The following is a 26,959-nucleotide window of genomic DNA, read 5'->3' as shown; positions in this document are numbered from 1 at the left end:
AAAATATTCAGAGTATTCTAAAATTTTACAATACTGTTATTACAAGTTTAAAAACGCTAATTTTTCATAATTATTATTGAAAAAAAAAAGTACACAAGTAGTTGATAGTCGCTTATTTTTATTTGAAGAATCATAATTAATAAAGAGTTGTAATGAACAAGTTGTTCAATAGTTTGATGGTTTTGTATTCAAAAAGTCGAAGAGCAATTAAAACTGCTCAATTAACAGAGTCCATACAAATATCTTTGATAAACTTTTTATATTCATCTGAGTTAATAGTGATTCGATAGAAAAAAATTAATAAAAAATAAATAAACAGTTGAAAGAAGTTTGACTGCCATCTCGTTTAAATAAAACTTGATAAAAAAATCTAATTAACGTGTATTTAGTTAGTTAAATAATTTTAGTGTTTTTTTTTTATTAAGATTTTTATTTTTAATATTACCATTATCAATTCGAGATATACTTATTATAATTTTTTATTTTTTTGTTGGTTTTCATCAACAACAAGTCCAGTTTTCATAAATCATTGAGAAAATATAAAGAGTGAAAGAATAAAAAGCCTCTTGGGAACAACAAAAGTTTTAAACTTTCATAAAATACGAAAACTTTATTGGAGACAAATTATGAGTACTCTGTGTTTGTTATCGTTTCGTTGTCCTCATTTTATCCATCAGTTTTTTTTTTTTTACCTCCCATCATCACAACGAATAACTGTTTGTTATGAAGCTCTTATCTCTCGAGAATTTCAAGGTGCTAATGTCACTCCATTTTCTGTCACATCTGTTGAAAATCCCTCCCTTATTTTTTTTTTCTCTGCTTTTCTTTTCAAGTATAATGCTTATATTAAATATTAAAAATTTCATGAATAAAAAAAATAAAAGTTGATGATTTTATTTTATTTTTTTATATTTTCTTTGTTCTCTCAATTTTAACTTTTTATTTTAATAATTTATAATTAACTTTTATCTTGTTATTGATACAAGACTATACAAACTTTGATATTTTTAAAATTTTTTTTGTTGCTTTATTTTGTATTCCTGTAATTAGTTTGCACATTAATCAAGATTCAATTTTTTTTCTCTTATTTTTCAACACTCTGCCATAAACTTGAATTATTTTCTCTGACAAAAACTGACTTGTTTTCTTTTCATTTTTCATATACTTAATTTTTTTTTTTCCGTTCATTTTTTAACTCGTTGAGCTACAACAGTAACACAAGATAATATAGCACCATCTGCTATGGTTGATCGTTTCTTATCTGAGCTTCACTCAAGCAAAGCAAAACACAAGATATGATAACCTGGCTGTATGAAACATTATCAAAAGTCTCAAAAAAAAAATATATATCTACCAAAAAAGAACAAAAAAAAAAAACTAGTTAAAATCAGACCAGGTGTTCCAATCCTGATCACTCTACCGTGTAAATTAAATTATAAAATTTAGACTGTTAAAAATATTAAAATACAGATTGATATTTTACCCCATAATATTTATAATAGTAGTTTATATATTTAAAAGAAATATTATTATCAAGAAGATGATAAAAAAATTAAATGAATTAAAAAATTTGAAGAAATAAAAATTATAAAAAATGTTGAGAGGAAAAGTAGAGGATAGAAGCTGAGGAAACTTGAAGTAATTAAGGCATGATATCATTAAGGAAACGACGCTGAAACGTCACTTTATCGGATAAAGCAATGAGTAGACCTCGTTTCTTGGCTTTTCCAACCCCAAAACTGTCGTATAATGTCGAAAGTGTATTGAAATGTGTGGCCTGAAGCGACAATTGTCAAGATGATTCATTAAAAGGTTAATAACCTGTACAATAATTTACCAAATTATACAACACGTCATTTATCATCACTGCAAAATGCAAATTTATATACATTTAAATATTCATTATAATTTTCAAAATTATAATTAAAATTTAATTATATAATATTATAAATTTTTTTCAGTATAAAAAAAATATATATCTTATACATAAAATTAAAAAATGAATTTTATCCCAGGGACTAAGATAAAATTTAATATTCCACTGTTGGTTAAAAAAATTTTGCTGGACTTAAGGTTAAGGAGTATGTGCGTGCATGTGCACATCGTTTCCGATTAATATTATCATATGTTTATTGATAATATTGTCTCAAGTAATTAATAAAAATAATTTAATAACTTGCATATAAAAAACATGTTGGTGTTGCCTAAGGAATGATTAAAGTGCATTTTATATTTAAATATTTATCGGTTATCGGTGTTTTAATGACAATCCAAAGTTTTGATCGTTTTTTTATAAAGCAAAATAAAATGTAAATGTAAATCGAATAAAAAAAAACAACAGGATACCATAAAATATGCAATAAAATTAGAAAAATAAAGATAAAATAAAATAAAAATAAATTGAAATTAAATGATTGTAAAAATAGTAGAAAAAAAAGTAGAGAGAGCAATCCCAATGCAAATGGAGTAATTAAGAGATTGGAGTGTTTTCAAGATAACGCCCTCGAGCTATTGTCTTTTCTACTACCCACCTCCATTTACTCTACCCCTTTTTCATTGCCATCGTCCTCTGAGCTCTGCTTTTACACCCATAATTGTTCGCGATTTTACCCCTTTTCCATTTTAATTTTCAAATAGATAGAAAAGGCGTCGAAGCGAATCAAGAATTTCAAAGAATAAATTCATCTTAAATTCGAATAGTCTTACGATTAATTGAAAAAATTCATGAAAATTCATTAAATAAAAAGATTGCTTTTCCAAAGATAATATTATGTGAATAAATTTACAATAATTTCTGTTTAATAAATAATTAAAAAACAGTCAGCTTTTAGATAGTCAACTGTCAACACTGGTCAAGTTAAAGAAATTTTATAATAAGATGAAATATTTCAAGTAAAATTATACAAAAAAAAAACAAAGGAATTATATTGAAAAGATAAATAAATGTCTAAAATAACAAAATAAAAAAAAAAAAGTGAATGTGTATTTATTTGATTGATTGTGCCAGAAGCACGTAATATTGAAAGTGCAATGGTGTAGTAGACAGGAAGAAAAGGGGACTTATCGACACGTTCATGATAAAAATGATAGAAACGCCTGAGCAAACCGGAAAAAATAAAAAAAAAAAATGTTCCTTTGAATACCGTCAATGTACCTATATATATATACATCTAAAAGACCAAAACATAAAAGAAATTTTCATCGTTGAAGAATTGACTTGAATGAATTGGCTCACGATGTTGTTGCCAGAAAATACCAAAAAGACATGTATATAAGTGACACGTACAGTTCAAATAATACTCGATTGAAAATGGACTTTTTCTCGTGGCATTCAATATTTTTCCCTTTTTTTTTTTTTTTTTCACTCGTTGTTTTAGTCATTTAGAATATAACAAAACCGATATGCCAATACACTGAAAAATCGTTTTATCGAAAAGCCAATTGGAATATGGAAAAAAGAATTTTTTTTTATTCAAAAAAATTTAATTAAAGTCAAATACATATGCTGAAAAAAATATCGAATAAATGAATCGGTTTTATTTTTTATTTATTCAACTGAATTTAATGAATTTTTTAAAATTTATTTTAATTGTGAATATATTTTTAATATGTTTTTTTTTTTTTTGTTACAGAATTAGTGAAAATACCACGAGATCTCAATTTCTTGCGTACTTTAGTTTTGCCTCCAAGGCAAGTACATCTGTGGGTTGGCCAGTAAAAGGTGGTAAAGCTGTTGAAAATACAGGTAAGTTTGATTTTTTTTTTTTTTTGTTTTTTATAACTTTTGAAAATGGTAATTTTCATAATAGCATTCACCCATATGCTTGAACAAAATTTATGCAATGAAAGAGCTCTCTGCTGTTGAGATCAGACTTTACTAATATAGACCATCATCAACAAGCAAAGTGACCAGAGGCTATGGAAATCCAGAGAGGATCAAGAGAGCCCTTCATAGGAAACACCTACATTATTGGGCAGTTGAGTGGCCTCAACACTATCAAGTGCAAAACATACCCTTTTCATGACTACCATAATTTGAAAAGCTATCTCATCGCATAAACGATATAGACATTTTCCATTTTACCATCATAATCTACTCAGACATTATTAATTATATCTTTAAAATTTAATTGACAATTCCACGCATGTGTGTATTTGTGTATACACATAATATAACTAAAGCATAACCATAAAAATACAATTATTAAAATCCTCTATTTTATTTTCAAAAGGTTTCATTAAAAATATATGTAACTATATAAAAAAAATATTGATGTATATTCACCGGTATATACACACCGGGAACGCTATCATATGAATCACGAAAATAATATTTGATTCACACAATACGTTCGGATTTAAACATCAATGTAATTCAATTTAAATATTTTTAACATCAATAAATATACCCTTGGTTATTTCATATTTAATAAAAGCAAATAAAATAAAAAATATCATTTCATATGATGTACCAGAGCAATATAAATTTTGACACATATTATAATTGAAAAATAATTTTGAAAAATATTGTTAAAATAAAAATAATTGAAATAAAATTTTCTCATCAACGTATAACAAAATAAATAAATAACATTTGTTAATGTCAATCAGTAAAATTACATAAACACACTCAAAGATATAATTAACTATGTAAATAAACTTTTCAACTTATTAAGTAGATTTAAATATAAAATTTGTATTTGTATAGATGGTAATTACGAAATGATGAAGAAAAGGAAAAAAAAAAACTAAAAAGGGTATTAAGTTCAAAAGCATGTTCTGATTTCTCTTGATAAAGTCAGCAAGCTTGCACTATTTTAGAGAAAAATAAAATGATGGTAATTGAAAAAAGAAAAAAAAACGTATATGATAATAAAGGAAAGGTATATAGTGAATGAGTTTGAGTAGTGTAGAATTGAGACCAAAAGGTTAGAGCTAATTCACTGGACCAACATTACGAATATCCTTGGGCAAGCAGACCAACGTAATTTACAATTCTGTCTCTCTTTTACCTTTATATACCATCTGCGTTCATACGATTTTCCTTAGTTAGTACGAAAATTATACGAAGTTAAGTGTGGGACAGTCTGGGCTTAACCGAATAAGGCTTTTGCTGGAGCAATGGCAGAGGAAGTAGGAAGAGAGAAACTATAGATTCTGTTGCCATTTAGCTGTCCTCGAGAACCAAGCGTTAACAACGTAAACACGAAGGACAATTCTACCTAGAATAATTTTCACTATATCCCTCTCTCTTGTTCTCTTCCTATATGTCTCTCTTTATCTTTCTCTTGCTCAGTATTTTCTTATTCATTTTATCATTCTCTTTTGGCTTGTATCACGTATATAAACCTGACAAGAACGAAAAGAGGGTTTGTGACTTTTCTCTCAACCTCTCACAACTCACTCGCCTTTCCACTATCCATGAACAAACCACCTTCATGTGGTGAGATAAAGTTTGGCTCTGGTGTGTTCTATCACCAAGTGCAGAAACAAGAGTTGGACCACAAGACTCTAAAACACGACACGAATCTATGATGATGTAGTTCGAATTTTCCCCATCAAGAAAACAAATCTACACATTTATAATACAACAGATGAAACTTTTTGATATATAATTTTAGTTGAATATCAATGTGTGTGTGTGGTTAAACTTCACTTTGTTTAACAGTAAAAAATACATACCTATTTTAAAAAGTAAAATTAAAATATAATGGGTTGATTGATGGAACGTAAATTATGATTTTTATAATAACATATTGATCAAATTATGAAAAATATAATAATAAAAACAATAATATAATTTGATAAAAACCTGGTGAAGACAGCATGAGAATAATCTTAAAGAGCATTACATAAGTTGAGAAGAAAACCCTTGGGGAATTTTATCAGACAATCTCGTGGCCGCTAATGGCATCGACCCTTATATGACAATTGTCCTCAAGAAGAAAAATAGACTTAAATAAATCTAACGAAGACACTTCTAAAAGCACCAAGACAATGTGAGCCATGACAGAACTCAGTTTTCTCAAAATAATAGTCGGAAATTATTCGAGAATTCATAACTTCCTATTCATTAACCAACGACAAAGAAAACAAAAAAAAAAAAAAGACAACATAAACCGGAAATTACTAAATATTCTTGATGTAAATTTTTTTTATTATTAATATATTAATCTGTAATACATTATTAGATATATTATATTACTTAATTTCTTAAAAATTAAGATATATATTTTCTAATTTTATTTTGATTATAATTTATTAATATTTATTATTTCAGATTGTGATTGGGTATACGAGGATTGTATAAATAACGACTGTATTCTTGCAAGCCCAGCCTATCCAGGATTGTATCCACCTAATGTACGTTGTCGTTATCTCATCAAGACAAATGCGAGTGTTTCAATCACCATTGTTTTCAGCTCAGTTCTCCTATCCTACAAGTAAGAAAGATTTAACTTGATACTTAATTACATCTACTTTTACAATCGCGCCATTACTATTATTCTCTTAAATATAATCAGTATAAAAAAAAAAAAAAAAAACATTTACGTCGTTATTGCTTTCAAGTCTTGTTGAAAGAATGACAATATTAAATTATCAAATAAAATAGAATAAAAATAACGATAATACAATCAAAAGTAGCATCTGTTTTATTATTAACAATTCAAAGACTAGAAAAAAATAATTAAAGTTTTTACTTTATTTTTAAAACAACATGATGAATTGCTTAAGTTTTATTTTCAAACGGGCCAAGTCATTATCTCAAAAATGAAACACGAAAGACTATATTTCTTTTGACTCTTGAATGTTTTGTCTCTTTGCCTATTTTTTTTTTTTATATTTATTTTCCCTTCACTTATTTTACATTTTTTATTCATTGCTTTGTATAATGTCTTTTTTCTTTTTCTCTTTTATTCTACAACCTTTAATCTTTATGGAGTTTTTCTTCTTCTGCACTTTGCGTATCCACACTCACACATTTTTAAAAGAATGCCCAAATCCTAGATTTGTTTTTTTATTTTTTACAAAACAAACGTGCTGTCAGAAAATGAAAGATAAAAGTTAAACAATAGTTTTAAAATATTACAGTTTTTTTTTTTTTATATAGCTTTTATAACATGAATTTATATTTAATTGCAAGCTTATTTGATAATTTATTTTTCTATTTTTTATATCAAAAAATATATAAAAATTTTACAGTTTGTTAAATTGGAAATAAAAATAATTAAATTAATTTTTAAAAAAGTAAATTTTTTTAACAGTATAATCATGTTGAATTTGTTGGGGATTTTTTTTTCAAAATAAATACAGTGGTTTTCGTATATAGCAGACATTAAACACAAGAACTCGGTTTTTATTGTCGCGTCAACTTTGATGTCCATTTCAAACCGTAAACGTGACTTGGTTTGGTACACTTGTTTCGTCTACTTTTGCAAAGGAAACATTGTTTTCACATCCTCAAAGAACATCACAAAAAAGAAAAGTAACTTTTAGTAAAAAAAAATAAAATACAAAAAGATATTAGTTCACCTGTAATTTTTCTACACATTAAAAATGAAGATTTTTCATAAAACAATAGTAATAAAGTTATATAATAAATGTTTAAATAAAAAATATATGAAATAAATTAAAAAACAACTAGTATGAAAATGAAATTCAAGATTATTGTTTTATGGTTATATATATTGAGAGCAATTACAGAAAATGTCAAAAAAAATTTCATATATATCTGAGTTAAAATAGTTTTTTCTACTTGGACGATTATATTCATGGCTACATTCCAAATTTAAAAAAAATAAAAATACAAATCTTGGAACAAAAACATTATAGATAAATATAAAAATACGTTGGATCACAGCCCAACGAGTTAGCTGTGAAAAGTCATGCATGCAAAGATATCCATCGACTTTGTATACTTTTTATCATTTACAAAATGCACACAGCTATATCCATGACCCTGTACTCTTTTATGATAATAATTTTTTCCTTTCTTTTTATTGCATATAAATTTAAGATATACAATAAATATGCAAAAGACATTTTTCGCAATTTTAAAAATCATTGTAATCACATATTGAAAAATATAATAAAAATATTAATTGAGTGATGAAAATTTTAATATTTTATTATAAAAAACTTTTCTTATTATTCATCTTATTATTATTATTTTCTTTCAAGAACGCAAACTTTTTACGATAGCATGCATTTTTGCAATTAATTATTTTTAATTTATTATTATTTATTTTTTATTTTTTGTTCTCTCAATTGATCGCAAAGTTGCATGTATATATTTTTTTTTTACAAATACACAATGAAACATGATATTTAAAAAAAAAAGCTTCAAACAATGATAAGCAGTAAATTTAAATAATTGTAGAATAAAATTTAATTCTCGTAATTAGTATTTATGTTCCAATCGACAGATTGCACACTTGATACATATATATAAACGTTGTTGTTGCCAATGTAAAAAAGTATAACGATGATTGGCTTCTAGTGTTTTTCATTATTGTAACTGTAAATCAGTGACAAAAGTCGTTTTTTTTTTTTTTCGTTCACCATGCTTTTTTCTCAACTGCAAAAAGCTTCCACCAAAGTGGCTGTTATTTAACTCGGTTTAAAAACAACCATCAACGCTTGACTGGTACAAGCCACACCCCAAGTTTTATCACCCATAAAAGACAAATCACAAAAATCTTCATAATTCACAAATGATAAATTTGTCCTGCTTCATATAATAAAAAAATAAATTAAAATAAAACTTAAAAAACTAAATATATATATAAAATTTTGTCTCAAAAGAATTCAAAATTTTTGAGAAATTCATACGACAAGCATGTTTAAGTGTTTCTGTATATTCTCATGTCAAAGAAAAGATAAAACCCTTGTATGGAATTTAATATACACTCAGTTACATATACATACGCATCTCAAATACACACTCAAAGTATTTTCTATGTAGATGTATTTAATGTGATGTAATTCATCTTATACAACGTAATGTAAAATTTCATATGCATGTATCCTAAAAGTGTCTGTAGTACTACGCATAAAGTTTAAATCTTGTACGAATTACTAAGACATGTCAGTATTAATTAAATTGATATGAAGAATTCATATATAATATTTATTAAAAAAAAGAGCTACATGTAGAATATATTAAAAACTTTTTTTTTGTTCTAATAAATTTATTTGAGATCTATCTATTTACTAAACGAAGCTGAAAAAAAATTTAAATTATATTACTGTACTCATGTTGAGAAGGCATAATGTTATTTTCAATCGAAAATAAATAAAACAAATTATCAAGAATAGTGTGAAAGATAATAATAATGTGATTATATAGAGTCTAATAAAGTTTTAAAAAATTTAGAAAGTTAATTTAATGATGACTCAAGTAACATTATAATATATAGATTCTCAGAATGGCTCCCAAGGTTCTTATATTCTCACCCCAGTTAACCCGCGAATTCAAGCTTCTATAATTTCTTCAAGAAAATACGCCTGCGGTGTGTGCGGAATAGTATTGATTCTCTCTCCAGAGAACCAGAAGGAATGACTCACCGATGAGACGTATCGTCTTTCCATTTCATCGAGATGGATATATCACTTCCTCTTTTTTTTTTTTACCTTTTTTTTATCTAGCCTTTGTCTCTCTTTTATCTCTCTTTCATCATTTTTTTCTAGAGTATAAAAGACCGACACCCTCTGCTTTTCATCGTGAAATCAAGTCAACTAAAACCCAGTGGTAGTTTTTTAAAAGAAAAGAATAAAAATAAGTTTTATTATATATTACATATATTTTTTTTTTTTATTTTACTTATTTTTTTCTTATACTTTATTCGGGTTATATTTTTTTTCATCTTTTTTGCACCGTTAATCACCTCGTTTTGTCGCTGTTTAAGCCGGCGTGTCTCAGACCCTTTTTTTTTTTGGCGGAACACTCTGCGCAAAATTAATTAACGCTAGGTTTTTCTAAGGGATAAAAAAAAAATTTATAAATATATTTAAAATTTAAAAATGAAAGAATGACAAAAAAAAAAAAAAAATCTATGTATATATTTACGTTGTTGTTGAAGCTGATAATTTTTAATTATCCGTTTAAACAAGGTTTTGGATTTTTTTTTTTTTTAAATTTTTACCCTTTTATGATTCAATTAATTTAAAATAAAAAATAATAAAAATCATGAATAAATTATGTATTTTTTTTAACTTGAAAACTCATGTATTAAATCAAATAGTTATCTTTACTGTCAGAATATTATTTATGTGTATTCAAAAGGCATAATGAAATTTAAAAATGAGTAGATATATCACCAGATTTATTCTACGTCAAATTTTAAAAAGACATATGGTTGTAGGATTTTATTACTTACTGTTCACAAAAACCATTTGATCCTTTTATTAAATTTCAAAAATCATAGAAGTGCTTTGAAATTTTTTTACCATTTTATATGGGAATGTATTCATAAATTTCTAATTCAGTTAAAATATCTACACGTAGATATAGATTAACTCTGTGTTCAGCCAAAATCAAAATTTTGTGTTACACCGCACGAGAAATGATGGTAGTGATCCCCCGATGTAGTTAAAATTAGTCTATACATATTCAGTATTTCATGTACTACATGATGAAGCCTGATCTTACGTAACCTAATAATTTACGGATGAAATTAGATGACGCTGAATCTTTAGTCGCGTTATATGATAGCATTACATAATCCATTGCGACTTTTCTACCATGACAACATGGAAAATTGAATAAAATTATTTTACATTAATTATTAATCGAAATATAAATTGATTTTCAAACAACATTGCACTCGTTGGAACCACAAATTTATAGTAAATAATTAAAAATTTAAATTCAAATTTACATTTATCCTTTTAAAAATTTCATGAAAATATTATTTTCTCCGAGTAGATTATTCATAAAAATATATAAAAAATTTATTACATCGATTATAAAATTTTTAACCGTTTGTAGATTATTAAAAAAAGAACTATATACACTTGATTGAGATATCTTTTTTTTTTTCATTGCCATCATTCTCATTCCATGTTGAATATTATGAATTTTTTTTTGCCATATGTAAAGCTAAGTTGAATAATTTTTTTTTTAATTAAAAATATCAACTTTTCAATAGTAAATAAAATATTTTTCATTTCGTGGAAAAAGTTATCGATTCAATTTAATTGCATCGTTGATAAAATAAATTAAATAGGTATATACATATTTAATAAATTATTTTCGTTGAAAAATAAAATTATATTGACTGTAAAAAAGTTGAAAAAAATAAAATCGTGTAATTTCATTTGGATTGTGGCTTGAGAAAAGTATTTATAAGTCTAGAGTAGAATCAGCCGTACTCGATATTCGAAGATATCGAATTGTCCTTTTGCCTTTGGTCTTTTTGATGCGCTTTTTTTTTTGTCGTTCTTTTTATCGGAACTTTTCCTCTACAGCAATGACATACCACTGTCGTGGCTTATCGCCAATGCGGATAAAAGGAAACAAAAAAAAAGCAAAAAAGGAAATATACTTCAAATGGCTTCCCAAAGAAATTCATTGGTATTTTTTTTTGATTCCAGTTTTTTTCATGGATACCACATGAAAATCAACGTGTGAAAGCTATAGGTTATTTTTTTTTTCGATTCATTACTTTATATAGATATATATTCAACATGTTCATAGTATTTCGTTGCAATTTGAGATGAAGCAAAAATCAGTTTTTATTTTTTTTTATATTCTTTGTTTCGTTAATTAAAAAAGTTAAAAAAAAATTAAATTGAAATTGACATTTTTACTTTAAAGTAAATATTTTAAATTTACTTGAATTGTGGTAAGAAAAAAAAATTGTCAGACTTGTGTAACTCATATATAATAATTAAAAATTAAATTTCAACAAAAAAATGTTCTTCAAAATAATTGGACCGTAATATTAATTTAAACCTTGACGACTGAAAATTGTAAAAAAACAAAAATGATAAATTGAAAATTGATTTACTTTTACAATTGATATAAGTTTATCAAAAAAAAAAAAATTAAAGTAACTTAAAAAATAATAAAAACAAAGTTTAAATTTAATTAAAAAAACAAATAAAGTCAAGATATAAGAAATTTGACTGATTTTTTGAGTTAATGAGTTTTTAACCCTTTTTTTAACTTTCATAATATAAAAAAAAATAATAGAAAAGTAAAGCTGACACAATCGTACACACTCAGTGAAGTTAAATCTTATCTGAACTGGATTCTTAGCCGAGCAAGTTTCTAATGAAATGTTGTGACAAGCACATAATATCTACCATGCGGTATATAAATATACAGTTATGCATTTTCAGAGTAACCGAGGTTATGTAGTCTGACTCAACTACTTTTGAAATTCAAAAACTTTTTGAATACAGCAAAGGAAGAGTCATAAGAAAAGCCCATCACGGTCTAACAACAGTTCCGCAAACGAAAGTTTCCGACAATCGTTTCTCGCCAAAATTTAATTATCAAGTGAAGAAAAAACCGTCAAGGAAATAAAAGAAAAACCAACTAACAAATTTTTATGGGATTTTTTATCTCATTTTAAAACATTAAAATCAAGTAAACTGAAGTAGTCAGTAAACACCCAACTCAACTATTAAAATAAAAATTACCAGAAAAAAAATTTAAAAAAACAAAAAAAATTGTCAAGGTAAATGGTATTTTTTATGCGGTAACCCAATTGGTAATTGAATTGCAAGATATATTAAATTATTCGTTTCCATGATGACGAAAGCAGATGAACAAAGTAGAATAACATAAATTTAGTCAGACGAAAAAATAAAATATAAATCAATCTTGAGTAGCACAAAAAAAAAAAAGGAAAATAAAATAAAAGTAGAATGATTCCCTCAGCTTGTTAGGGAAGCTTTTTTTTTTTTTTTTATACTGAAGATGATCAGAGAAAAACAATAGCAACACGACACTAAAAATCAACCGTGTAAACATTGCCGTTACCTTGAGATCAAAGAGTGGCCTTTTGTCTTTATATAAACCAACGCCACATAATGATTGTTATACATAGCTTTTATATTATATTATATTCCTTCAAATGAAATACAATAAAATAAATAACTCAAAAAATAAAATAAATAAACTGTACACTTTCTCGTTACGTAAAAAAACGACACAAAAAATAAAAGCTGAATAAATTCAGCTAAATTGTGAATTTTTTAAAACAAATAATATATTATCAACTTAAATATATTAACCAACCCTAGTTTTTTGCATTTTCATTTCTTGTTAAAATAACACACAGCCACATAAACAATATATATATATACATGATAAAATTAATTAACCGTAATTTCGAGGTACGAAACGACAAAACAACAAAATACGAAAGCCACAAATACTCGAATACATATATACATTGTGTTTTAGTCGTTAATGGAAACTTGGATATATACATATACCAATATTGCATCATGTATATTTCATCCCTTGTGACCTCTTCATTCCCCTACTATACCTTTATAATGCTCATCTATCTATACACTTTTAGTATTCTCATCTCATTTCTCTTTTTTTCAAAATACTATACTTCGTATTTGTCCTTTAACAGTAGTGGATAACAACTGACGCGTCACACACTAGGTAAAATGAAATCGGACTTTTGAAAAATACTACCTCATTACGTGAAAGCGGCTTCGAATAACAATGGTATATATAAGTTTATGTATTTGTACGTATAAAGATTTTAGTGTAATGCCTTCAGCATTATTGGGTGGAACAAGTTGGTAGAAAATTAAAATGATGTTAGTAAAAAATAAAGGTCATAATAATAATTACCAATATAAATAGTTACGATAATAACTTTGCTTGAAAAAATTAATATATATGTATATCTATTATTATTCAATCAAATAAAGCAAAACAAACAAAAAAAATTGATAAAGTTATTTACTAAAAAATAAATGAACAGTGAAAATTTAATTGGATATTTTTTATTTTGCTTTTTTAATTAAAACAAAAAAACACAATGATTATATATTTTTCAATAAAACATAATTAAATCAAATACATTGAAAAAGTAAATATAAATATAGAATGAAGATCATGAAGGGGATAATGAAAAACAATATTGTACAGCAGTAATTGCAGTTATTTATTTATTGATTTTTTTCTATTTTTCAATTCATTATATCTGGGTTAATTATTTGTTTTGAATGTAGAGTTGTAAATCAACAAATGAAAGAAAAAAAAATAAGAAATAATTAAAAATTGAATGATAATATTGATGTGTAAAAAATAATTGTGATGATGTGATATAGTGAATGATGATAAAATATAGATGGAAGTTATTATCGAGTTTCTATGTGGACGAATTGTCAGCCTGCTGACACATCAGTGTTCCGAGATTTGAAATTACCGGCAGCTAACGCATCCGAAACTGTAACGAGGCCATCGCACCAATTGTTTAGTGTATTTTGTGTGTGTATATATATACAAAGCTGCAATATAAATTTCCGATATTGGAAAGTCGCCAAAGCTTTACTATCACAGCTAATGAGAAACACTATAGACACCATTGAATGACCCATTTAACTGTGCCAATTAGTAGCAAACAGTTTTTTTATTTTTATTTTATAATTGATCTCTCTTTTTCAATATTTCATTATTTTATTTTATTTTTTTTTATTTATCAAATAAATAATATTGACAGATTTATTTATTCAATCTATATATCAAAATTTATAAATATAAATTAAAAATTTATTAATGAAAAATAAAAAACATTTATAATAAACTTTTTAATTATATTTTTTTTATTCTATTTACTATTTGATTTTCTTTTCATTTTTTTATACTTTATTGAAGCATACCATTAAACTGAAATTGATTTTACCTTGTGAAATGTGATTTACCAACTCTATTCAAACTATTCAGGTGTAAAATAGTGAAAAACTATTTACACGGTCAATCTTAGACTTCTAAGAAGTATGTGAATGAATTTTATTTTTTTTTTTTATTTTTTATGTACCTATATAGAAGCTGTACAATTTACCGTCTTTCTAAGGACTTTCTTTCATATAGGCTTATGTAAGCCGAGACCTTCTCAACCTAAATTTTACATTTTCCTCTCGACATAAATTTGCCTTTTTTCTGTTTATATATTTTTACAAACTCAACATTCAAGAATTTTTTTGCTTTTTTCTTTCATTCCTGCCAAGTGGTAGTGTAAAATGAATTGAATAAAAAAATTCAAAATCATATTATTGTATACAAATGGAAAATAAATTAAAATAATGAGAAATAAAAAAAATAAAACATAAATTTTGTTGAGTGAACGATGGAAAATTCTAAAAGCATGATGAAAAAGCCAATTAAAAATTGTAAAACAATTATTGAGCTTGCATATTTTGCGTGTGTGTAAACTAATTATCTGTATTTTTATTAGCTCATTATTTCGCACTATATAAACTGGCACTTGGCTTATTATATACAAACAAATTCTCTATATTTATTTTTTTCACCTCAATAACTTGTTAAAATACAGAAAATATTTAAACTCAATTTTAATGATTAATATTAATATTTTTATTATTTGTTTCAGTCAATGTACAAACGATTATATTGCCGTTTATGCTGGCCCAAGTACAACAAGTACATTATTAAAAACTCTTTGTAGCAATGAAAAAACAACAGTTATTAATCCAGGCCCAGAACTTCTTGTTGAATTCAAGTAAATATTTTTTTTCTTGGCTTATTTAATTTTTTTTTTTTAAATATTAATATTGCTAAAGAATATAATTTGATATAATTAGGTCTGGACCAGAAGTGCCTCCCTTCAACTACAATGGTTTTATTGCAAAAATCACAATCTCTCCAATTACAACTGAAGCACCATCCACGTCAACGTCAACAACAACAACATTAACAATTCCAACATCACCATTAACAGTAGAAAATACAGGTAGTTAAAAATACTAATTAAATTTAAAAAACCTTAAATCGATAAAAATATTATTATTATATATTTTAATGACAATATTATGTATACAAAGTTGAAATAGCAAGAGGAGCAAAGGATCCAATGAGCAACAGCATAAGATCAAGTAGCCAAGATTTTGATGATTTACGAAAAGATCAAAGTATATCAACAAATTGTGATGGTGATATTGATGGTGATAAATATAGACAAGGTCATCATGATACAAGACAAAAAATTAAGTCATCAAATTGTCATTTTATTCTACGTGGACGACTTTTTGACACTGTGCATGTTCTACTAGCCAGTTACAATCTCAGGTTAATAAATAATAAATTTTTTTCTCTTTTTTTTTGTCTTTATTTACAAAACAAAGTTGTAATTTTTTTTTTGCCCTTTATTATTTATGTTCATTTATTTTAATATACATATGTCCGTGTTGTGTATAAGATAGAAAAAAAATTGTCTGGTAGATCACGTACAAAAATACATCCACGAAAGTTACCGTCAAGTACAACTACTCCACGCCTTATCTCAAAATATACGTGATATGCTTTCATTACACTTTTCGCTTTTTTTATTCGTATATATAAAAATACAAATGCAAAAGAGTATATGGGGTCACATGCGTTGACATCACGTAGAAGAGTGAGCCCCGTGCACTGAATTGTGGAAAGCCTCAATTCTTCTATATATATTTTTTTTTTCTAGATGAGATGAATGTATCAAAAACGTGGTGTTAAATAAAACTTAATATACATATCTGTCAACTTTTTTTCTCGTGCTTTCTAATAAATATATATACCAATATATAAAAAAAAAAAAAAAAGAAAATATTTAGTATATTTGCGGCATTTGATTTATTCATTTTTATCTTCTCGATTGAACTTTTGTAACTCGTATGGAAATATAAAATAAGAGAATTTATCGATAAAAGCATATAAATTTAAAATTGAATATTGTAAATCCGGACATCAGTGAATCGAGAAAATAGCTCTCAGTGCAATGAGAATATATCCTCTAGACAGACTTGCTTTGTAATATCCGTGACCACCTTTTTTGTTCCGGAAACGAACTGAGCGCTTTTTTTTCCTACCTTCTATCATATCCCTATGGAATTTTCAGGGTAAAAGATGATATTGTGAAATTTCCCATGCGCCTAGTCCTGATATCCCTTCGGTTTCAACTTCCTTTTTCTTATATGTGTGTGTATATATTTTTTTTTTATATTCGCTTTTTTTTACGAAATAAAATTATTCAGATATATTTTTTTTTGTCCTCAGTGCACCGTCTTGCAAATCCATTATTGAAATCTATGACGGAGCAGTTGAAAATGGAAACAGCAATAGTAACATCAAACCAGTTAAAAAAATTTGCAGTCCAGCACAAAAAATTGAACGAGAAAATGATCGTACTGAAAGGTAATAAAAATAAAAAATTCAATACAAGACAAATAATTTTTCTTTTTTTTTTTTTCGACAATTTAAAATAATTATATTCAATACTAAAATGAAATGTCATTTTAAAAAAACTCATTTTTATGATTATTATATTTCAAACAATTCTATTGAATTATTTTTATGTTTTTTTTTTTTTTTTCATTCTGTTCTTTTCAATTATTTTATTCAACAAAGAATATCAAATAAAGAGTACAATTTATCATGTGAAAAAAAAAAAAATAAAATAATAATGCAATAATGAAGATATAAATTTTAAAGTGAAAATTTAGTATCTCGCATATAATTTTGAATTTTGTAAAATTGTCGAGGGCAGTAAGATAACAAGACACTTTCAATGAAAGGGTAGTGAGACAAACCCCTATGATCATCATTCATTCTCTTCATCATTTATATTTCTATCTCTATCTGTTTTTTAAAACCATGTACAATGTACATAGACAGAAAGTGAGACGAGAGTTGAAATCAGGTCAACTTTATATTACCGCCCGCTTGATTGTGTTTGCACTTTGCACTGTATTTCAACCCACCAAGACCTGACCTTTCCTCCCTTTTCATTTATTACACGACCACATTTCATCCACTTAGCAAGAGCCCACGACAGTCTGCGGGTTCAAAACCATATATGAACTTAAATTCTAAAATTTCTTTAACATTTTTGGGGAAAAATAAATAATGATGAACGTATTTCTTGCTTTGCTTTTGTATTGCTCTCAGTTTAAATAAACTGACCATAATTTATCTTGTCTTTTAAAAGGAAAAAAAACAACGTGGGTTATGTCATCTGTCTATTAGAGCTTTTTTTAAAAGTTGATAAAAAAAAACTTATATCAAAACGGACAAAAAAAAATTACTGAATCTATTGACTTTTCATTAATTGAATGACATTATATAACAAAGTAGAAATACAACTTGAAATGAATTAATTAGTTTTATTCTTAGTTTCATGCTAACAAACTCATCACTTCTGTTGATAGTTTGATAAAATTTTAAATCTCTAAAATTATAATTTACATGATAATATACTAGTTTGATAACATTAATTTTGTAAATTTCGAGAAATAGTGATTAATGTTTGATACTTTTGAATATAACTAGAGTGTCCGAGTGTTTTGTAATTAATTAAAAGAATCATTAATTATTTTGAATATTTTAATGAACCATTAGAATATTAAAATATTAATAGTAGAAATTTTAACCGTAGATTTTTTTTTCTTCTGTCGTTACTCAGTTGGATAATTGAAAAATAAATTCAGCAAAACTCTAAAAGATAAAAATATAAATCGAGTGGTTGATGTGGAGGGTGTATATTCTAGAGTACATTTTACTGAAGAAGTTCTTGGTGGTGTAGATATATACACATATAAACATGTGGAGCATTCTATGGTTGGATTGTGGTCAGTCTTGAAAACCAAGTTGAACTGAGAGACTAAACCACATGGATCACCTGAGATAGATTTCCCAGAAGAGATTCTCAAAATGGATGAAACTATTCTCCATTTCGGCTGACTTATCGTTGAATCCCACTCTTAGTTCAACCTTTTTTTTTTTTTATCCATTAATCATTCTATACAGTATTATAATTTATTTATTTTTAACAAGTCTTGTACTTTTTCGTGAATAAAGTGAAAAACCTAAAACAATAAAAAAATAAAACCATATAGACGACAAATGAATATCACAGAATTTATACATATACAAGTCAATGAGTATTTGAAGAAAAAAATTAAAAATCCCTTGTTATTTTTCACTTCTCTTAATAAGAAAAAAAAAAATCAAAAACTTTGAAATTTAACGAAGAAACACAAAAGCAAATGAAGTCAGACAAAAAAAAAAAAAAAAAAAAAACTCGAAAAAAGATGCGTGCATTAATTGCCAGGTCTCTTACACATTTTACTTCTTTCTCTTCAGACGACAGCAAGTAGATACTCACAAAAAAAAAAAAAACATATACTAAATTAAAATAAAAACTCATTCCCCATTCATTTATTTAGTCTAAACGCAAAGAGAAGCCAATATCAACAAGCAGAAAAAAAAAATATGTCTGTGTATGGTATATATATATGATTGGCGTTATTAGCATTTCATTTGAAAAATACAGCATGAGCTTTTTATTGAAAAAGCATGCAAAAGGCAGCCTAGACCGGGCGAAAAAATAAATAAATAAATAATAAATAAATAACTGGATTTTTTAATCTATTTTAATTTCTAACGTGCAAGTCACCGCTATGAAACGATTTATGCGTCGAGCAACGAGGTAGGCAATGTACGTGCTTCCAACACATTGCATGTTTTATATCCGCTAATCTCGTAAAAATTCATGCAAAATACGACTCATGTTTCATCCTCCCCCTCTCTCTCTCTCTCTCTCTCACCCCTCATTTTCTCTTTATACAATTTTATTTATTTTTTATTTTTTTCTGTTCCTCTACATCATGATTCACGTGAAATTTTTTTATTTTTCACCGCAAGAATTTCAATGATGTCTTTTTATTAAATATTTAAAAATTTAAAATTAAAATAAAAAAAGAGTATAATGGTATTTGAAGATGAGAAATAAAATAATGAGAAAAGAAAAATAAATGATATTATCACGTTTGCATCAAAGTGTCGATGTTGGGGTTAATATTTGATTTCAATCTGAATATTCACAATTTAATTATATATCCTGAATAAAAATGCAAGATATAATAAAGTAAATTGAGCAAATGTGAATAGTGCAATGTCGCTTCGTCGTGAAAATTGATTTTCTTCTGAAAAAAAATGAAAAAAAAAAAAACACAGACAAGATAGAATAAAATTATATTTCAGAATGAATTACTTGATAAATATTTTTTTTTCAGATGATATTAATAAAACTAAAAGACAATCGGTTATTTATTTATTTATTTTTTTGTTTTTCTTAAACAAACTATTTGCACAAACTTGATGAGTTTCATTGTTGTTATTTCACTCAGTAAACTGTCATTTAAAAAAATAAATAAAAAATTACAAAAATATTTTTAGCAATAAGTATTTCCTCTCTTCTATTATTATTTTCATTTCATTCGTTTAAAAAAAAAATACAATCAGCAACCAGCCATGTCAATAAGCACGTCGAGACTCTCGAGAATGATATAGAGTAGTAATAAAACTGCCAGTGTCAGTCAAGTCTAATAAAATTGTCAACTATATTTAATTTTTTGTAGAAAAAAAAGAAAAAAAAAAATTTAATAATTATTTTATGATTATAAATAAATGGAGAAAAAAAAAATGATATGATATTTATGAGATTTTTTATCATATTTCATTTTTTTTATAAGAATGTCTTCAGGCAATTTTACGAATGGTATATAGAACATGTCTGAATAATATAAAATACGTCGTTGATGGTCTGAGGAAAAAAACGTTGTCATGTATTTTTTTGTATTTTATATTTTTCTAGTAGCAACAGAATATTATATATGCTTTTATAACCAAATCCATATATGAAAATTTGACTCTATGTTTACTTACTGCATATATTTTCGAGAATACTAAAATACACGATTTTTTTTTTTTTTTTCTTGTTTTTGACATGGAAAATCGTCAAACAAAATTTTATTATGTATTTGTTTTTAGAACATGTAAATATCGACAGTGAATATTGTAGTTAATAAAATATTTTATAAATACAATTACCTAACAGAAAAGTTTCAATAATAAATCCATATTTTTCCAGTTCTTGGTCATTTAATTTTTTTGTTTTTAAATAATAATTTAAAACTATGAAATTTATAAAATTTATAAAAAGCAATTACATGATAGAAAAATTGAAAAGCTTGTTTTATATTATGTTTAATTTTTGTTTGGTTTGTTGATTTATTATTATTTATTTTTTTTCTTCTTTCGGTTTTTTTGAAAAGGCACGTCCAGATGTATAGTAAGGAGCAAAATTAAGTTCTGGACATGAGCCAACTGGGTCACTTGATCTTCAAAAGTGCATACAAAACAAACATACAAACATATATATATTCGTCTTCCAAAAGCACAAAAGCTGCATTCTCAAGTTCTAATACTCATCTCATTTTATTGATGATATTACCCAAAGAAAAATATGAAGCTAGTAAACTAAAAAAAATAAATAAAAAAAGTTTTTTCAAGTATTATTTGTATTGAAATAGTCGATACCTTCAGACCTTGTACAATCAAAAAAAAAACCAGGATAGGTAAAAATTCATTAACTGAATACATTTAAAAGTTTATTTTTAATCCTTATATATATATTGACATACGTCGAAATTTAAAAAAAAATACATTTATTTATGAAAAATAAAAATAAATATTTGAATCTGTCACAAGAATTTTTATGAATATTCATTCAGAGTTTATAAACACGTAGATACACGTATGTTTGATCTCTTGACACGGAATTTAATATGTCGTCTTGCCATAAAAAAAAAAAAAATAAATAAATAAAAATTGTAAAAGAAATTTTCACTCTTCGTATTTTTTTTTTTTTTTATGCATAGTGTATCGGTGGAACGTGTTGAAAATGGGCTAGAAATTTTTCTTTTAAAAATATAAAAAAAAATCAATAATGAAATAAAATTTGTATAATAAATTTTCAATTTACTCACATAATACTCCTTGGTAACTTAGATTACATCAAAAAAAAAAAAAAAAAACTTATAACGTGAAATTGATTTTTTTTGTATTTTATTTTTATATGTTTTTACTTGATCATGGAATGTTATCGGGCATATTATACACCCGAATTCACGAGAGTCGGAAAACATTGATGTTTGAATATATGATTTTTATGATCCATCAAAAAAATATCTAGATTGTAAGTTTTCACACTGTCACAAAACATTAAACTAATAAAAAAAAAAAACAAAATTTAGCAAGCAAGTAGTATAGCTCAATCACTTGGCTGACATTTCCATATACAAAAATTGTTATTCAACAACATCATAAAACAGACCTTTTATATTGTACTATCATCTTAATGTGTTTTTTATTTATTTTTTTTTATTTATTCATTCATTCTTTTTTTTACAGGTACATAGAGCCTGAACATTATTCTTCTGCTGGAAGGGATATGACGGTCGTTTTAAGAAGAACAACTACCAAACCAACAGACGAAGATTTCATGGATGTTTCATATTATTTTCATGACGGTAAGTCAACCATAAAAACTAAACATTAAGCTCCAAGCTATATTTATACAAGTACCATTTATTCAAAATAATAATATTTATTTTTTTTTAAATATACGTAAATTCAAAAGTTGTTGTATTTAGTTGAAAAAAAAAAGAAAACAGTCATTATTAATATTTTTTAGATGTGAATATTTATTTATCATTTATAGAATTTTACTTTATTTCAATCAATTAAATAAATAATAAAAACTTTATATTTTAAAATCTATTAGTATATGTATTTGGAAAATATTTGGATAATAGTAAAAAAATATATAGAAAACTAAGTTTTTATTTATATCCGCGTGAAAATTCACTTCATATGACACGTCATCTAACTTGAAAATGTATTTACTATGTATAGTGAAAAAAGCTTTTTTGATAGATAAGAAAATAATATATATATATAAATAATAATAATAAAAAATAAGAAATAAAATATCTGTATATGCAGAATCTGATTGGCAGGGACAGCGTGGCCAACGAGGCAAGAGATGAAATATGTTGAGGCACTTTTCATGTGTCAATAATTCGTAAAAGCGTTTGAGAATCCAAAGATTGCTGATTTGTGTACACATATATATAGTATTTTCTTTTTCTCTAGAGAAAAATATTTTTTTTCAAAAATATATAATGTAAAAATTTATGATCGAGATATAAATATTTTTTATTCAAAAAATTGAAAGTGGCAGGATGAATTTATTTATTTATTTTTTTTACATTTGAAGTCTTTGGTTTGTGCACAATCCTCTTAAAATACAAAACTTTATCTTCGAATTTTATTTATTATTTACTCTTTTTTACTTTGAAAAAAATTTTTTTTTTCTTCTTTCTGTAACCATTTGTAATTTTGTTGATTTTTATTTTTATCTAGCGAGGGAAGAAGGCACTCTGAAACCCTCGAGTGCCTGTGACGTTGATTACTACGGTCTCAGTTCACCGAAAGAAGGCTGGGTGGCTCATCCCATTTCTCGACTGTTCACCCTAGAAGGTACCGTCAAGTGCAAACATCACTTCAAACCAGCCTCTAACCAATCGGTGATTCTCACGGTATGTTTAACAACATTAATATTAAAATAATTTATATTTTGCAGATATAAACAAATTATCAAATAAAACATCTAAAAATTATTTTAAAAAATTATTATAATTTCATATTATTGAAAGTTTAAATTATGTAATTTTTAATACACTATTGTTTTACGTAATTTATTAATTTAATTTTTATTATTAATAAAAAGATTGAAAGCGACGTGAAGCGATCAAATGCTCCTTGTGAAACTCTTTGTGGTGATAGTGGATGTAGATGTGTCAGTGAGGAACCACTTGACAACAACGATCATCTACAAGTTGTCACTGAACTTGGTCATATTATCACTTGTCTGTGTGGAGATTATCAGGTAAAAACAATTTAAAAAAAAAAATAGTTGACAAAATAAAAATGAAAACATTATCTACAGAATAATCAAAAAATAAAACAAAAAACAAACTTGCTAAATTGGATTTTATGCGGAAAAAGAGCTTGATAAAGAATAATAAAAAAATAAAATAAAAAATTTAAAAAGAAAATAGATTAAACTTCGATCAAATTCGGTAAAAAATAATTTCCGTTGCTAAAGATGAATAAAAAAATATTCTGAATAAAACAGCCAATTTTTTTTTTTTTATTTAGTAGAATAAAACAAATAAAAATAATAAAAATCAATAGCGAAAAACAAATAATGATATTAGAAAAATCTGAGTGAAATTGATTTTAATTAAAATAAAACAAACCAATTTAAAATATTAATCATCGACTAATGCATATTGGCATAACTAAATTCTATTTTTAAATTAAAGTAAAAGAAAAAGAGAAAAAAAATATATCTTTTCTCGTATATTTTTTTAATGTCATATTTTTTTATTTCGTTTCAAGTTTGAAAATAAAATATTAAATGTATTGTGACTTATTGATTGTGATTTTTAGAATTGGTTACCATTGAGAATTCGTAGCTGGACACCTTTGTACATAGAGTGGTCAAGATCGTCAAGATCGGGATTGGGTTTTAAAGCCGCATATAAGTTTGCGGAAGATACTTACTGTGGTGACCACTCGACAACAAAACCTGAGGGTATATTTCGTGCTGGTGACCTTACCACAAATGGTATACCCAGCTTGAATCAGTATTATCAACAAAAGTGTACCTGGATTCTTGACTCTGTCACTGATCGCCAATTGACAATTGAAGTTGAATCTTACCAAGATCGTAAGTTGAATTTATCACATAAACATTCAACATAAAATTTATTATTTATTATTTTTATAATACTATAGAAATTAGCAACAATAAAATGAGATATTTTTATTAATTGATTTATTATATGTATACATAAGTATTATTAATGTTTAATTTATTGTATTTTTATTTAATAATAATTTTACCAACAATTATAATTAAACCATCTGTCAATATATTGATAATAATCCAAACGTTTATAATATAGTGGCAAAAGATAAACAATTTATCGTAAAATTTTATCTGAAAACCCTCGAAAATTTACCATAAAATCGTTTATTATTACTCGTATCGTAAATAGCCATATAAATATATACATATTGAGTGTGTATATCCGTGTATGTTGCCTATATTTTTTATCAATGCGTGTGTATGATACGCAACAAATAAATATACTATAGAGATTCATGTTTGCTCATATCACCTCTATGGCTCTATCCTACTGAACAACCAATTAAAGGCTAGGCGTCGGCAATTAATTGGTAGTGACAGGCTAGATAACGAAACCCTATATACTAAACAAATCACTGCTGAAGAAAATAAATATAAAAAACTATGCAGTCTCATTTTAAATCCCGAAGTATCTTTCTTTCCAAGTATCGAAGAAATTATTTTTATAAATTGCTCGTATATAGTTTTACTATTTATTTTTTTTTTTTTTTTATTAATATAATTTTATAACTAACAAGGGGAATTGACTTTTATCTAGATCAGATTTTTTTTCTATATATAAACGTTAGTAAAGCAAGTTTTTCTATTTAGTTTTCAAATATAATTTAATTAGTATTTTAATTAAATTAATGAATTTAATTGGTATATAGGTCCTTGTACAGCTTGGAACTTAACAATTCATGAGCTTAAAAAAACTGGTGATTCAATTGGACAAAGACTGTATACATTTTGCTCACGTGATAGACATAAAAATTTTACGTTGCCCTGGAAAATGAATACAGCAATTGTCAGGTAAAATATCATTAACAAATTATTAAAATGTTTATGATATAATTTAATTTTATAGTTCAATAAAATTTTAATTTGATATTATTTATAGATTACAAGCTCTTGGCAGAACAGCGCCCCAATACGTAATGAAATGGCGAAGTGATACTGTACTGGCAAATACAAGAAAAAGTGGTCCATCACCAGCTCCAAATTCAGTGGCTATCAGTAACTCAAGTTTTACTAAACACTTTTGTTTAGCAGGCATTTTAAAACTTGTCCTGTTACCATTGGTATTGTATTACAATTTATAAATTTATTCACGTCACAAAAAAAAAAAAAAGCATAACATTTACAAAAAAAAAACAAATATAGATATATAATAAAAACCCAAGTAAAATTTTAATAACAGTGAAGTTTTAAAATTTTTTTTTTCAATTAAAAACTTTTAATGAAAAATTGATAACATTAACTAATACCAAGGCATGTAAATAATATATTGTAAAATGAATTATATTTAAGGTAGACTAAAAACAAAAGTTTATGGCAAATAAAAATGCCATGAAAGTTGTTGTAAATATAAAATAATAAACAGTAGATTAATAGAATTTGTACAGAACACATTTTAAGTTTTAAAAAAAAAAATAATATAAAAAATTATAAAAATGTTTTAATCATAAAAAAATGACAAGATATTTAAAAAATAATAATAATAATAATGAGCTTGGAATGTCCAAGATACAAATCCATTTAATTGTTACTTGTATGTCGATCATAAATTACAATGTTTCTCTTCATGATCGATAACCCGTCAGAGATTTTTAAATAACTTTCAAAGACTATGCAAAAAAAGAGAAAAAAATTGTATAAAAAAAATACATAAAATAGACTCTCTCTCTATATGTATCTAATAATAAAAAAACTCGGAGTAAAAAGATATAATTATTAATAAAATAAAAATGAAGAAAAAAAAAAAATAATAAAACCAACACAAAAAGACACATGCAGACATTTTAGTGAATATTAATCGATCAATTTAAAGTGACGGTGTAGGTACGAGGCTGAAGCTTCCATTAATTTGATAAAAAAAAAAAAAAAATCCATAAAATGTTTTTATACGAGCACTAATTTCATTTTTCTTTATAATATATAATAATAAT

General features: G+C 25.6%; 1 protein-coding gene across 3 annotated transcripts in view; it reads left to right on the top strand.

Moving 5' to 3' along the window:
* LOC122851614 overlaps positions 1-26,935 on the top strand; it is a 111,976-nt gene extending 85,041 nt beyond the window's left edge. For all 3 annotated transcript variants that reach the window (XM_044150963.1, XM_044150964.1, XM_044150965.1), the window contains 12 exons: positions 3,633-3,745; positions 6,281-6,443; positions 15,591-15,719; positions 15,802-15,950; positions 16,042-16,285; positions 17,249-17,386; positions 22,445-22,563; positions 23,459-23,634; positions 23,826-23,984; positions 24,551-24,830; positions 25,682-25,823; positions 25,912-26,935. In XM_044150963.1, the coding sequence (XP_044006898.1) occupies positions 3,633-3,745; positions 6,281-6,443; positions 15,591-15,719; positions 15,802-15,950; positions 16,042-16,285; positions 17,249-17,386; positions 22,445-22,563; positions 23,459-23,634; positions 23,826-23,984; positions 24,551-24,830; positions 25,682-25,823; positions 25,912-26,113 (2,014 nt within the window). In that variant the 3' untranslated portion in view covers positions 26,114-26,935. The remainder of the gene's footprint in view (positions 1-3,632; positions 3,746-6,280; positions 6,444-15,590; positions 15,720-15,801; positions 15,951-16,041; positions 16,286-17,248; positions 17,387-22,444; positions 22,564-23,458; positions 23,635-23,825; positions 23,985-24,550; positions 24,831-25,681; positions 25,824-25,911) is intronic.
* The last annotated feature ends 24 nt before the right edge of the window (positions 26,936-26,959 follow it).

Source organism: Aphidius gifuensis, linkage group LG3 (genome assembly GCF_014905175.1).
Source record: "Aphidius gifuensis isolate YNYX2018 linkage group LG3, ASM1490517v1, whole genome shotgun sequence".
NCBI classification, from domain to species: domain Eukaryota; kingdom Metazoa; phylum Arthropoda; class Insecta; order Hymenoptera; family Braconidae; genus Aphidius; species Aphidius gifuensis.
The sequence above is the reverse complement of the archived record's forward strand: the minus strand, read 5'-3'. Positions and strand labels throughout refer to the sequence as shown.